This window comes from Lepidochelys olivacea, assembly GCF_965140295.1.
Source record: "Lepidochelys olivacea isolate rLepOli2 genome assembly, chromosome: 3".
Taxonomy (NCBI): Eukaryota; Metazoa; Chordata; order Testudines; family Cheloniidae; genus Lepidochelys; species Lepidochelys olivacea.
The window spans coordinates 59,920,518-59,934,118 of record NC_140413.1 but is presented as its reverse complement, the minus strand read 5'-3'; the positions used below and the strand labels follow the sequence as shown (position 1 = coordinate 59,934,118).

Below are 13,601 nucleotides of genomic sequence, written 5' to 3'. Positions count from 1 at the left end.
AGTACATAAAAGGTTGCTACAAGGAGGAGGGAGAAAAAAGCCTCTGGGAATAGGACAAGAAGCAATGGGGCTTAAATCGCAGCAAGGGCGGTTTTCGTTGGCCATCAGGAAAAGCTTCCTGTCAGGGTGGCTAAGCGCTGGCATAAACCACCTAGGGAGGCGGTGGACTCTCCCTCAATGGAGACTTGTAAGAGCAGGCGGGGCAAACACCGGGAACGGGGAACCGCGGCCGCACCTGCAGACGCTCAGGTAAACAAAGCCGCCCGTGGCCCGCCAGCGGCTCACCCTGAACAAGCCGGGAACCGAGCTGGGGAACCCCGGCGAGCCGATGGGCCTTCGGGACTCAGCCGCCGCAGGGAACGCCCCGCCCCGCTACCATAGACTCCGCATTGCGCAGGCGTCGGAGCCCGGAGGCCACACCGACGGGGGCGGGGCTTCCGGCGGGAGGGCGGGTACCACATGACTAGCGACGCTCTAGGAGTTTAATAGAGCCGCTCTAGCCACCTCCCCGTCCTCTCTATAGGAGGCTGTGCGTTTGCGTAGGAGCGGGCTGCGGCCGGCCCCAGCCGAGCGATTTCCGCTTCCGGTGTCCTTGTTTCCCGGTGCGAGGTGAAGGGACCAGAGCCAAGATGCTGCGGAACCTGCTGGTGAGCGCGGCCGGGCCTCCCCGGGAGCAGCTGGGCCCCGCGCGTCTCCTCTCCCCGCCGCAGCGTCCCCTGCCCCTCAGCTGCGCGGGCGGCTCCCTGGGTCTCTCCCGCCGTCCAGGCCTCGCCGCGCTGTGGGCTGCTCCTGAGGCTCCCCTGGCGGAGGGCAGCGAGCGGCCTGGCGCCCCGAGGGCTGCAGGGGAGCCCTGCCCCGCCTCCCTGACTGTGAGCGGCCCCGGGGGCCCCGCCGTTCGCCCGGCGGCGGTTGCGGCGCGCTCCGGGGGAGCCGGCGGCTCTGAGGAAGGCCCTTGCTAGGGTGCCGCAAGGTCACGCTGGCTCTTCCCTCGGCCCGTGGGGACGTCGGCTCGACGTCGTCGGCCGCGCAAAACAGCGGGAATCGCCGCAGTTGGGGCTTATGTAGGCAGCCGCAGCCTGCTGTCGCCTTTGCTTTTTTGTCCGCGGCTGCCCGTTGAGCTGAAATGAACCTTTGAGAAACAGCCTGGGTGCAGCGCTCTGCCCCGTGGTGTCACGGGCAAGATCGATTTAACGTGAATGCTTAATCCGTTATGACTCCAGTAGATACAGTTTTCAAAGGATGAATGCCTTCTGCTTAGTGGTGCTTAGGCACTGGTTTTTAAGGGTTAAATAGCCTTCGGTCTTAAAAGTGGAAGAGCATCTGTTGTCCCTTCTGCTTATGAAGGTTAGGGTTTTCTGAGGGGCTCCATTGCTATGGGATGGGTTTCCCAGGTAAATTAAATATTTAGTTGAAGGTCTGTGATGGAAAAGCTCTATCAAAAGGGAGGGAGGGTCTTGCATCTTGTTGTGAAGATGGGAAGACTCTGGACATGACTCTTTTGGAAGTTCATTCCATAGCAAGATCTTCTTTCATTATCTCAATCTGTCATATATTTAATTCTGAGCTTTGTAAGCTGCATTCTCCTGGAGGAATTTAGCCATCTAGGCAGGCTATTGGTGGGGATGCATTTTCTGGGTCAAGGTTTCAAACTGCCAACTAAGGCAGACACTGCAGTTAGAGGAAGTGTAGCAAAGAGGTGAACATTTACAGCACCCTTAAATAGCTTTGCAGCCCAAGTCAGCTGACATCGGCCAGCTGCAGGTGTTCAGTGAGGTAGACATAACCTTGGTGTCTTCTCTTTTCTTCTAGAGGTCCTATGTGTACAGTGGAGATGAGGGAATACAGGATAGATCTGATACTTGGGGTGTATTTTGAGGGACAAGGTGCAGTTGGTATTACCATTTTTGAGCAATGTGGGAGATAAATAATTTGAGCCATTGTAGTAATGGGCGGTCACTCCATCCGTGTCATGTAAGGGGATCAGCAGTGATTTGGTTAGTTGTCAAGGCTAGAATGGTTGAGTACCTAACTCAAAAATGACTGAATGAATTTTGGTCAGACGTTGGGCTGAGATCATTTGAAAGGTGACTTTAGTAGAAAGCTATGAGCAAGATAACATTTTTGCAGTTTGTGTAGCTTTTTCTGTCAGACCTATGGTAATTAAATGAGATTCTAGGCTTGTGTAATCTTAGGACTCAGCGCAACAAAATTAAACTGATTAAGACTTGTTTTTCTTTAGTGCTGCAGCATAAGCCTAGTCTTTGGCACAGAAGAGAAGAAACAGAGAGCATGCAACTATAGCTTCTGCTTTTACCCGTTAAACAGTAATCGTTTGTTGGAGTGGAAATAAAACAAAAAACACCCTGAATCTCTTCCATAAAACTTGAGTCCTCCAGTTGACTAGTCTTAATATTATGCATTTCCCAAGTTTCGGAAAGCTAAGACCCCCTCATCATTGTAATTTTAGAAATATGTGTAAGCCGTAAATTGTTAGGAAAACTTTCACTTCAGTGTGGATAAGTATAACTAGCTTTTTAAAGTGCTATATGTTGTAATTGTAGGCTCTTCGGCAAATTTCCCAGAGGACCATAAGCACTGCTTCACGCAGACAAGCTGCGAACAGAGTTCCAGAGAAGCAGAAGCTTTTTCAGGTATTGAATAGGCACGATCAATGTGTAATTTTATCGCAAATAGAAAAGACTTTGATAGAATGTATCGATATTTTGTGCAGTTCTTTGATTCTAGCATTTAATTAGATAGTTTAGAGGAATAAGTAGAGAAGATCTACTTTCACATTTTAAATGGGAATAACTTGGAAAACTAATATTTCAAATTGACTAAGCAGTGTTCATGTTATTGAAGTGCTCTGTACATGGAAGAAGGTGCATCTTTTGACTTGTCAACTGTTGTACAATTTGACTGCTTGAGTGATCGTGTTACATGGTTTTAAAATATATGAATTTGTTTCACTTTCTTGAACTAGCCTTCTGATGGGATAAATGAAATAGTTCCAGGTACAAAAAGTGTGTTCATAGAACAAATGAAAAGTAGAAAATGTATGGGAGAAAACAAATACTTAGGCCTCCATTCATCTGAAGAAGTGGTTTTTGACCCATGAAAGCTTATGCCCAAATAAATCTGTTAGTCTATAAGGTGCCACCGGACTCCTTGTTGTTTTTGTAAATACTTAGGTAGTGCATGTGAAAAAGCATCACACAGCAAATTCACTACATACTGATGTATTTCTATAGTTAAAGGATTGTGGGGTTTTTAATGCTTAGCCTGTAGCCATACCAACATAAACTTTATACATAACAAATCTTCTAAAATAGGCCAGATTGAGCCTGCTCAGAACTTGGATGGGGCAAGTCCCAGGAGAAGACTTATAGAAAGTGGTATTAGAGACTCAGAAGGAGGTATGGTTTCCACCTGAATTAATATCCCAACATAGTGGTGGAAGTAGGACTTCCTGTTAGACTGCTATCTTTTGGATGATTGGGGCATTGATTGCTTGTGGCACTCTTACAAGACGAGGAGTATCCTAGCCCAAACCTTAATTTGAGTGACTGCTCTTCCTACCTAAACTCCCATGTCATTTCAGTTGGCGAAATTCTACAATTCTCATTCTAAAGAAAACTCATCTAGGGAATTCTGGCACTAAACATTGTGCCACATTCCACTGCACAAGTGCCATCATTTGCACTGGATAAAATTCTATTAAAGTTTGCAAAGCACCTTGGGGGCTGCTTATTTTGTGGATGAAAGATGCTATATTAACATAATGTACTGAGATAATAGGATGAAAGATGCTGAGATTTTCAACTTCCAAATAACCTTAACATCAGAATGTAGTATCTAACTTTTGATTCTAAAAAAAACTTGAAGGACAAGATTGACTGACTCTTAAGTTACTGACTTAAAAAATATGTGGGAACATACTGGCTAAAAAGGATTCTTCAAAAAGAATGAAAACGAACAATATTTGGAAAGAATGATATGGCTACCCAGCTCTCAAAAATAATTATTTGTAGGTCGTGTAATATTTGGTAAATTTAGAATATCTAATGAACAACTTAAACAGCATGCACATAAGATTATTCATGTTCCTATTTTTTTATTATTTTCCATTAGGAGGATAATGGAATGCCAGTGCATCTTAAGGGTGGACTAGCAGATGGTTTGCTGTATAGAACCACCATGGCTCTAACGGTTTTTGGTAAGGTTTGATAGAAAACTGTATTATTCAACAGTTATATTTCTTGTGTAACCTGAAAAGTAGTTGTCTTAAAATGTGAATGGCAAGTCGTGTGTGTGTGCACTCATGTTAAAAGCACTCCATAATAAGGCCAAGCAAAGTGTTGTTAGACGGTAAATTCAAAAAACTTTAAGCTTAGGTTGAAACTGAAACAATCTTTTGAAAGCCTGATTTAACCTGTCTGTTCATAGAATCATAGAATATCAGGGTTGGAAGGGACCCCAGAAGGTCATCTAGTCCAACCCCCTGCTCGAAGAATTCCCAGTTAAATCATCCCAGCCAGGGCTTTGTCAAGCCTGACCTTAAAAACCTCTAAGGAAGGAGATTCTACCACCTCCCTAGGTAACGCATTCCAGTGTTTCACCACCCTCATAGTGAAAAAGTTTTTCCTAATATCCAATCTAAACCTCCCCCACTGCAACTTGAGACCATTACTCCTCGTTCTGTCATCTGCTACCATTGAGAACAGTCTAGAGCCATCCTCTTTGGAACGCCCTTTCAGGTAGTTGAAAGCAGCTATCAAATCCCCCCTCATTCTTCTCTTCTGCAGACTAAACAATCCCAGATTGTTAGGAGTACTCACCACATAAATACAACTTCAAGTGTTTTCTTTATATAAAAAATAAAATTACCCTAAAGCTGCTCCTGAAAAGAGAAAAGGTAAAATTTCATTGGTAAAAACTTTTCAGTGCTCCAAGCGAAGCTTGAGTTGAGGCTCTAGGTAACCTCACTTGCTGTGAGGTTTAGGTCAGGTCTGTCTCTTAACTGGATCCTACATACTGCAAGAAAGTCTTTGCTTTACAAAATCTCAAACTTGCAGCTCAATTTGTATGTGTACCTTTCTGTAAACTTAATCTTTTGTCTCTTTCCATTTCAGGAACATGCTACGCTGTTTATGAGCTGTTTGTAGCTGCAATGCCCAAGAAAGTGAAATGATTCCAGTTTACAAGATGCCTCCTTAATTAACATCGTTGTCCAATTTCACGTAATTCTTCAGGGATCTTGCTTGTCCTTGTCATCAATGGTTGATTTCATGTTTGGGATCAATATTTATTGTAACATGTTAACTGCAACCAATAAAGCAGTTTTTACATGATTTTGTGGTAATCCTAAGAATCTGTCAAACACGTTCTACATACTCAGAGTTCTGGTTCCTAACAGTGAATTCGTATTTATTAAGTGTGACTGACTCTGTTCATTATGGTAAGTACTCTGCTTAAACAGAACTTATCTTGCGTATAAATTGCAAGAAAGAAAGAAAGAACATAAGAATGGCCCTCCTGGGTCAGACCAAAGGTCCATTTAGCCCAGTATCCTGTCTTCCGACAGTGGCCAGTGCCAGGTGCCCCAGAGGGAATGAACAGAACAGGTAATCGTCAAGTGATCCATCCCGATGCTCATTCCCAGCTGCTGGCAAACAGAGGCTAGGGACACCATTCCTGCCCATCCTGACTTATAGCCATTGATGGACCTATCCTCCATGAATTTATCTAGTTCTTTTTTGAACTCTGTTATATTCTTGACCTTCACAACATCCTCTGGCAAGGAGTTCCACAGGTTAACTGTGCATTGTGTGAAGAAATACTTCCTTGTTGTTTGTTTTAAACCTGCTGCCTATTAATTTCATTTGGTGACCCCTAGTTCTTGTGTTATGAGAAGTAGTAAACACTTCCTTATCTACTTTCTCTACTAGTCATGATTTTATAGACCTCAATCATATCTCCCCTTAGCCATCTCTTTTCCAAGCTGAAAAGTTCCAGTCTTAATATCTACTCAGACAGAAGCCATTCCATAACCCTAATAATTTTTGTTGCCCTTTTCTGAATTTTTCAATTCCAATATATCTTTTTTGAGATGGGGTGACCACATCTGCACACAGTATTCAAGATGTAGGCATATCATGGATTAATAGAGGCAACATGATCTTTTCTGTCCTATTATTTATCCCCTTCTTAATTATTCCCAGCATTCTGTTTGCTTTTTCAACTGCCTCTGCATTGAGTGGATGTTTTCAGAGAACTATGCACAATGACTCCAAGATCTTTCTTGAGTGGTAACGGCTAATTTAGACTCCATCATTTTATATGTATAGTTTGGATTATGCTTTCCAATGTGCATTACTTTGCATTTATCAACATTAAATTTCATCTGCCATTTTGTTGCCCGTTACCCACTTTTGAGAGATCCTTTTGTTGCTCTTTGCAGTTTGCTGGGTCTTAACTCTCTTCAGTAATTTTGTATCATCTGCAAGATTCTGCCACCTGATTATTAACCCCCTTTTCCAGATCATTTATGAATATGTTGAATAGGACTGGTCCCAGAACAGACCCCCAGGGGGACACCACTATCTAACACTCTCTGTTCTGAAAACTGACCATTTTACAGATCCTTTGTTTCCTATCTTTTAACCAGTTACCAGTCCATGAGAGCACTTTCCCTCTTATCCCTTGGCAGCTTACTTTGCATAAGAGCCTTTGGTGAGGGTCCTTGTCAAAGGCTTTCTGAAAATTTAAGTACACTATATCCACTGGATCCCTTGGGTCCACATGCTTGTTGACCACCTCAAAGAACTCTAGTAGATTGGTGAGGCATGATTTCCCTTTATTAAAACCATGTTGACTCTTCCTCAATAAATTATGTTTATCTGTATGTCTGACAATATTGTTCTTTATTATAGTTTCAACCAGTTTGCCCAGTAATGAAGTCAGGCTTACAGGCCTGTATTTGCCAGGATCACCTCTGGAGCCCTTTTTAAAAATTGGTCACATGAGCAATCCTCCAGTCATCTGGTACATAGTTCAGTAAAAAGTGAAAGTGTTTTGAATACAGGAGAAAATGTGAAGTATCTAACTTTTGATTTCTAGTTTAATTGAAGTCTAAGCTAGACCTTACAGTAATTTACAGGAAAAATAAAATTCTGTAAGTTTTGATTGATATCTAACTTTATCTTTGGTCAGAAATGAAGAAAATTTTCAAGTTGGAAGGTTTAATAGGCCATATGTGTAGCATTTTGGTTTTAAAATAACATGTTTAAAGTACCTAAAAACTGAGATAGGAAATTCTACTCCTCCTGCACTATGTGTTTAAAAACAGAAAAAGTATCTTTCCTCTCACTGCTTCACCAAGCTAAGACAGCATCATTGAGCCTGCAAGGGAACACACTATACTTGATTTAACTGGGAATTGGTCCTGCTTTGAGCAGGGGGTTGGACTAGATGACCTTCTGGGGTCCCTTCCAACCCTGATATTCTATGATTCTATATACTTACAGAATGAAAATATATATATGTTTGTTTGTGTGGTGATGGTGGGAGCTCTTTTGGGTTAAATTCACATCTCTGGTTGGTCTCCTTGGTGCTTTTTCTTAAACAACTTATTAAAACCCCATGTTTGTTTATTTCATGAAATTCTGTATCTTTCTGTGTACTTGCCTTGCTCATGTGTATACTTGAAAAGTGTGTTTTCTGCTCATTTCAGCAGCAGTAAGAGATACCAGTTTATTTTATGACTTCTGTAATCTCAGACTGAACAAGGCTGCTTCTAAACTGATCAGGATAAATCAAAGCAGTCAACTGTAAACTACTTGGTTGTTCTTGTCATGTTCACAACTAGTAGCAATACTAGGTTTTTGGTACAGGGTAAAGCAATAAATGAAACTGAAGGAGGAAAGTCCAGCACAGTAATACAGAGTCTGATCTCCATTTTCCAGGTGTAAATCCAGAACAACTCCCCTGACTAATGCAGTTACAGGTGGTTTTATAATAGTAGACACTTATACTTCATTAGTAACCAAAGTCCTAGGTCAGAATTGTTCCCTGTTGTAATAGCACATACACAGATACCTACCGTTACAGAGAATGAATGGTGATGGGTTATGAGCAATGTTAAAGTGAGTAGGGCAGGACTTAACGTCATGGAGATGTTTTTTTTTTAAATGCTATTACTGCTCTACTGCATTTAACAATAGAAGGGCATCATAGAAAATTATCTCTAGTGTATATAATTGCACCAGCAGGACAACCAAACAGCATTTTTGTAGCCAGAATCAGATAAGTGCTGTAGCTGATGGAAAAGAATTGGAATGTACTTGAACAAGGGGCATGTCCTCTTGTTTAAGGAACCTTTCATACTAAAATAACCCAGAAAAGTAACTTTTTATTTGGGGAAAAACTTTTACCCAGTCATTTTTTTTTCCAATTTGTAAAATATCTATTGTTTGCCTATTGGTATAAGCCTTAGGCATGCATTTAAATGACCAACAAGCAAAGGTTTGGGGTTTTTAAACACATTTCTTCCCTCCTGTCCTAAGTGAAACTAAGGTGATTGCGGAATCTGGGTGCCAGTCTACTTCATATTTTGTTTTCAGAGCATTTCTGCCCATCATACATCTCACTATTACCACAGTTGAAATCATGGAGTTTTGGAGTGCTACAGGTAAGCGTGCTACTTTAGACAACTGAAATATGACAAGTCTGTGTCCAGGAGCACTACGTAGAACAGACGTGAGGAAGGAATAGAATAGATTTTCACATTAAGACTTCCAGGGAATTGTCACATGTACACAGCCTGTTGCAATAAGGAGAGACTAGTGAGGAAACAGCAATCCTAATAAACGGGTGTTGAGGGATTTAAAGGAGAAAAGACTGCTGCATGAGGGAGATCAGTGCATGTGAAAAGGGCACACATGAGTGACAAGAGAAGGCTGAAGGATAGAGGAATGGAATTGACAGGAGGAAGAGAGGGAGAGCTGTACCTGCATTGTCTCAATGTAACTGCAAGATGGGGAGCTGACTGAGTGTTAGCACGTGATGGAGCTGCAGCCCAAATCATCCCTTCATTCTCCCCTTCACATGCTGAGGCAGCCTCACATTCACAAACAGGAGCCGTGATGGAAGAGATGCCTGCAGATGCTGAGCTGATCAGTGCCATCCTCTGGGATCACTGTGGTAAGAATAGAACCACTCATCCACAGCTCTGTACATAGCTGCCAGCCTCTTCAGATATAACAACTGAAAGATGTAAAAGCAGCCTTGAGGGCACCTACCATTTCTTCAGGAGATCTAAACAATGAGATCTACATATTCACCTTACTACATGCAGATCTAGCAGATAAAGGTATAACAAGATCCAATGATTGCAAGTTGAAGCCAGACATGTTCAGACTGGAAATAAATTTGCACCTTAACAGTTAAGGTAAATAAACACTGGAACCACTCACCAGGAGTTGTCATGGATTCTTCATCACTGGCAATTTTTATATCCAGATTGGATGTTTTTCTGAAAGATATGCTCTAGTTCAAACAGGAATTTATTCAGGGAAGTCCTATGGCCTGTGTTGTACAGGAGGTCAGGCTAGGTCCCTTCTGGCCTTGTAACTTATGGGGTCCCCCTCACCCCCCATTGCTTCTCTAAACTGTCATACTGGCCATCATTATTCCTTACTATTGCATATTGCTTCAGCAGTCTTTCATTGAGATACAAGTGCCTTATTCTTCCTTTCCCTCATCATGTCCTGATTATGCTGTATATACGTATCAAAGAGATGGAGCTTGTGCTGTATAACTGCTAAAGCGAGTCAGACAAAATTATGCACAAACAGACCCTGATCAGTCAAATCTGACTGCAAAGAAGTCATTTATGTGGTGAGAGTTCATTGTGAGTCAGAACTAAATGTACATTTCCAACATATATTATTGCACAAGCATTCACATGAAACGATGGACAGTCTTGTTTTTCAGACAGTCCTGCTTACTAAAACCTCTTTAGTTTAGCTTTCCTAAAGTCTGTTTGAAGCATAAAGCAAAAACAAAAACATCCCCCAAAAGACAAAAAAACCTCCAAAATGAATAACACATCTTCTGTGATCACTTATTTTTTAAAATGAAACCAAAATAAATCCTTTGTGCTTTTGAATGTACCGTGTGTGTTCAGCAAATGAGTACCTGTCAATATATTTAAAGGTACCAGCTGTCTGTACCATTAAAAAAAACTTTACCTGTTTGATACTCTGCAGCAAATGGGAATACTTGGATTCACTTCTTACCTCAGGAATGCACAAGGCTGTAGACCCAGCAGGGAGAGGAAACAGTCTGAGGCCTGTTCTCTTCTACCTTGTCTCCCTATTTGTCAAGCCTTGTTTGGGTGATGGCTCATTCCTATGAATAACACAGATATGTTTGCTGTTGGATTAAATCATCATAGGCCTGAATTGGCATGTGTTAGCTAAATGGTTATGTACAATCCAATCTCTTTCTATGAGGATATTTGCAAAGAAGCCTCACAATCAATGCAGCTCCTTTAGAAAACACCACCAAGATAAATTTGAAAATAGTGGCAGCTGGTGCCTTGGGTAGAAGAGTATTTACTGCTCACTGTGGTGCCTTGGTAAAACAATTTATCATCCTGTGGAGTATCAATATTTATATACAGTACATTTTAACAGAAGTTTCATTTGTTACTTGTTACATGCCCAAGGGAATTCAAGAGAAACTGATACTTTCCTTTCTTCAGGTTCCCAAGTCCATCAGTCTGATTTCTCAAAAATGGCAGGATCTTTTTTGTATCTCTTTATAAAGATATATTTTTCTGTCTTGTCTCTGCAATGCACAGAATTTATGTAGTTCTAATATTTAAGTGTAAACTAGCTCATTTAGTGTATTCACAGCTCTGGAATTTTCACTGATGGGATTTTCTGGGAGTGGAGCTGAGCCACCTGCCAGTCCCTGACAAGTCTAATCAGGTTTGCTATATGCCTTAGACATAGAAAACCTCAAGGTGATGACTGGTGGATGTGGAATACCTGAAAAGGAATGATCAGGTAAGAACAAGTTCTTCCATTAAAATTAGAATGAATATATATATATATATATATATATCCATCAATCATGTCTTTTTGGGGTTTACATACACACTCATAAGGGGCTATAGCAGAAATGACTGTGCAGAAAGACATGGAGATTATAGTTTAAAAAAAAAAACCCAAACAAATGAAGGCTTTCTGGAAGCAATCAGGAATGCTGCAAAACAAAACATGAAAGAGCCAAGGACATAGTAATGTTATAATAGTACATTGCAGAAAATGGAAAGCAGTGTATTTAAATATTGTCTGTAATGGCAGGTTTCAGAGTAACAGCCGTGTTAGTCTGTATTCTCAAAAAGAAAAGGAGTACTTGTGGCACCTTAGACTAACCAATTTATTTGAGCATAAGCTTTCGTGAGCTAAAGTGATCTGTAGCTCACGAAAGCTTATGCTCAAATAAATTGGTTAGTCTCTAAGGTGCCACAAGTACTCCTTTTCTGTCTGTAATGGAAAATTGTCAACTCATATTTCAGTGCCACAGGAGTATTGTTCCCAGGGGTCAAAGATAAATGGTCCCCATGGTTTCTCACTGTAATAAAATGATACTCCTGTTGCAAATAGCCACACTATATAGTAATCTCTTCTCAGAGGCTGTCAGAGGTGTTGTAGCCATTGGATAATGAAAATATAGTTCCCACTGATTGCACAAGGAGTAGGGTGTAAGAAATTAGTCCACAGTAAAAAAATTCTGTAGAAATTTAAGAAGTTTTTGATGGTGTCTTTAACTAAAATAGCTTAATTTACCACAAAGATCCAGAGCGCAGAATGACTAGAGCCTCTCCTGCCATAGTCTCTCTAGCTTGACACCTTGTCTATACTAGTGGGCTACGCCAGCATAGCTACAGCACCATACCTATGTCAGCATAACTGCAGAGTAGACATAGTCTACTCTCATGTAAGGATTTTTCCCAGTTGCTGTAGGAACATCACCTCCCTAGGTCAATGGAAGCATTCTTCTATTGATGTAGCTGTGTCTATACTGGCCCCAGGGGTTAGGCTGGCATAGCTACAGTGCTCAGGGGCACGGATTTTTCATACACTGAAAGACACAGCTACGTTGGCCTAAATTTTAAGTGTAGATCACATTTAAGAATTTCTTGAAGACCTGCAGGAATAAAATGCAGTTAGTAAATAAGACACTTAGGTCCAGATCCTCAAAAGGTATTTATGTTCCTAACTCCCTTTGAAATTAATGGGAGTTAGGTACATAAATAGCTTTGAGATTATGGGCCTGAGTATCTCACATTCTAGATGTGCAAGAGATGTTTCCCACAAGAACAACCACTCATCGCTCCATCAAGGTGCAATTTTAAAAACCTGTATCATATCTTTTGTCCCTTGATAGCAAGCATCCAAACAGGGAGCATGTATGTCATGTCTGTTGCTCTTCCAAAAGAGGATAGTAGAAGAAAGTTAAAATGAGTGAATGTCCATCAACAAGAAAGTCCATTTGTGAGGTCTAACATATTTTTGTAAGTTTGATTTTTTTCAGTGGCTGTTAGTTAATATAAAACTGGTGTAGCAAATGGAGACAGACAAAATTTCATATGAAGTTCTGGTGAAAAGTGGTTTTCAACTCACATAGAATTGATATTGATTAAAAAAATTATTAAAACCCTATTTTCTCACTGTTTTTTCCTTTTCCAGTGAGAGAAAAGGTAAAAGAATGAGAGAAGTTTTTCCCATCTAACCTTTTCAATTTTTAAAAAAACTCAAAAATTTTACATTGAAAAATGAAACGTGAATAATTTTGAAAATTCCAATTTTTTTTTTAAAAATTCACAAAAACTTTTTTTTAAAACCAGCTCTTGTAGTTGAAGTAGCAAGGGCTATTAGTAAACTTCTCTCCACTTTGTTTCTGAGCATACTGATAGCCTTTGTGGAAAGGTGGTTATTGAGTGAGAACTACTGATGATTATGTAAGTCTAGCCACTGTATTACAGCAACATTGCCACTTTCTGAATTAAACCATTATCTTTGTATAATACAATGCTACATTCAAAAGAGTTTGGCTCCAATTCAGGAAGGTATGTAAGTGACAGACCTCAGTCATCATTGGCTCGGATCAAACCAGGGATTTCTGGAGTTTAATGCATGAGCCTCTACTGCCTGAGCTTAAAAGCGTATTCCTCTTAACCAAGCCTATAGCAAGCTCAGTCAATCTCTAGGTGGTCTAGCCACCATTAGAGGGGGACAGAGTGCCACACCAAGCAGGCATGGGTTACATAAGCACATACCTAATGTTAAGCACAGGAGTAATCCCACTGTTAGCCCTGCCATTTACCCCAGCTGAGATTCTGGCTTTTATAGAGCTTGTACTGGATAGAGGTTTTTCCTCCCTTTCAGTCTGATGATTATGTAGTTAGTTGACTTGCTGGGAGGATTATGTTTTGTTCTCCACAGATGGCTGTTTCACAAATTGTCATGATCAAGTAAAGTGAGGTTGCTTATGAATGGGGTGTTTCGCATCATGTGAACTGTTGGAAA

At 41.0% G+C, this 13,601-nt stretch overlaps 1 protein-coding gene across 1 annotated transcript; it reads left to right on the top strand.

The window, feature by feature from the left end:
• Nucleotides 1-487: 487 nt before the first annotated feature.
• Nucleotides 488-5,351, top strand: COX7A2 (cytochrome c oxidase subunit 7A2). Its single transcript, XM_084624608.1, has 4 exons — nucleotides 488-647; nucleotides 2,562-2,651; nucleotides 4,132-4,216; nucleotides 5,133-5,351. Exons 1-4 carry the CDS (start codon nucleotides 630-632, stop codon nucleotides 5,189-5,191), a joined length of 252 nt encoding a protein of 83 aa, XP_084480734.1. The 5' UTR covers nucleotides 488-629; the 3' UTR covers nucleotides 5,192-5,351.
• The last annotated feature ends 8,250 nt before the right edge of the window (nucleotides 5,352-13,601 follow it).

Bases quoted from the DNA above. Each gene is read 5' to 3' on its own strand.
- COX7A2 (XM_084624608.1), top strand. The intron at 2,652-4,131 runs GTATTGAATAGG...ATTTTCCATTAG, and splicing joins AGAAGCAGAAGCTTTTTCAG to GAGGATAATGGAATGCCAGT. The intron at 4,217-5,132 runs GTAAGGTTTGAT...TTTCCATTTCAG, and splicing joins CATGGCTCTAACGGTTTTTG to GAACATGCTACGCTGTTTAT.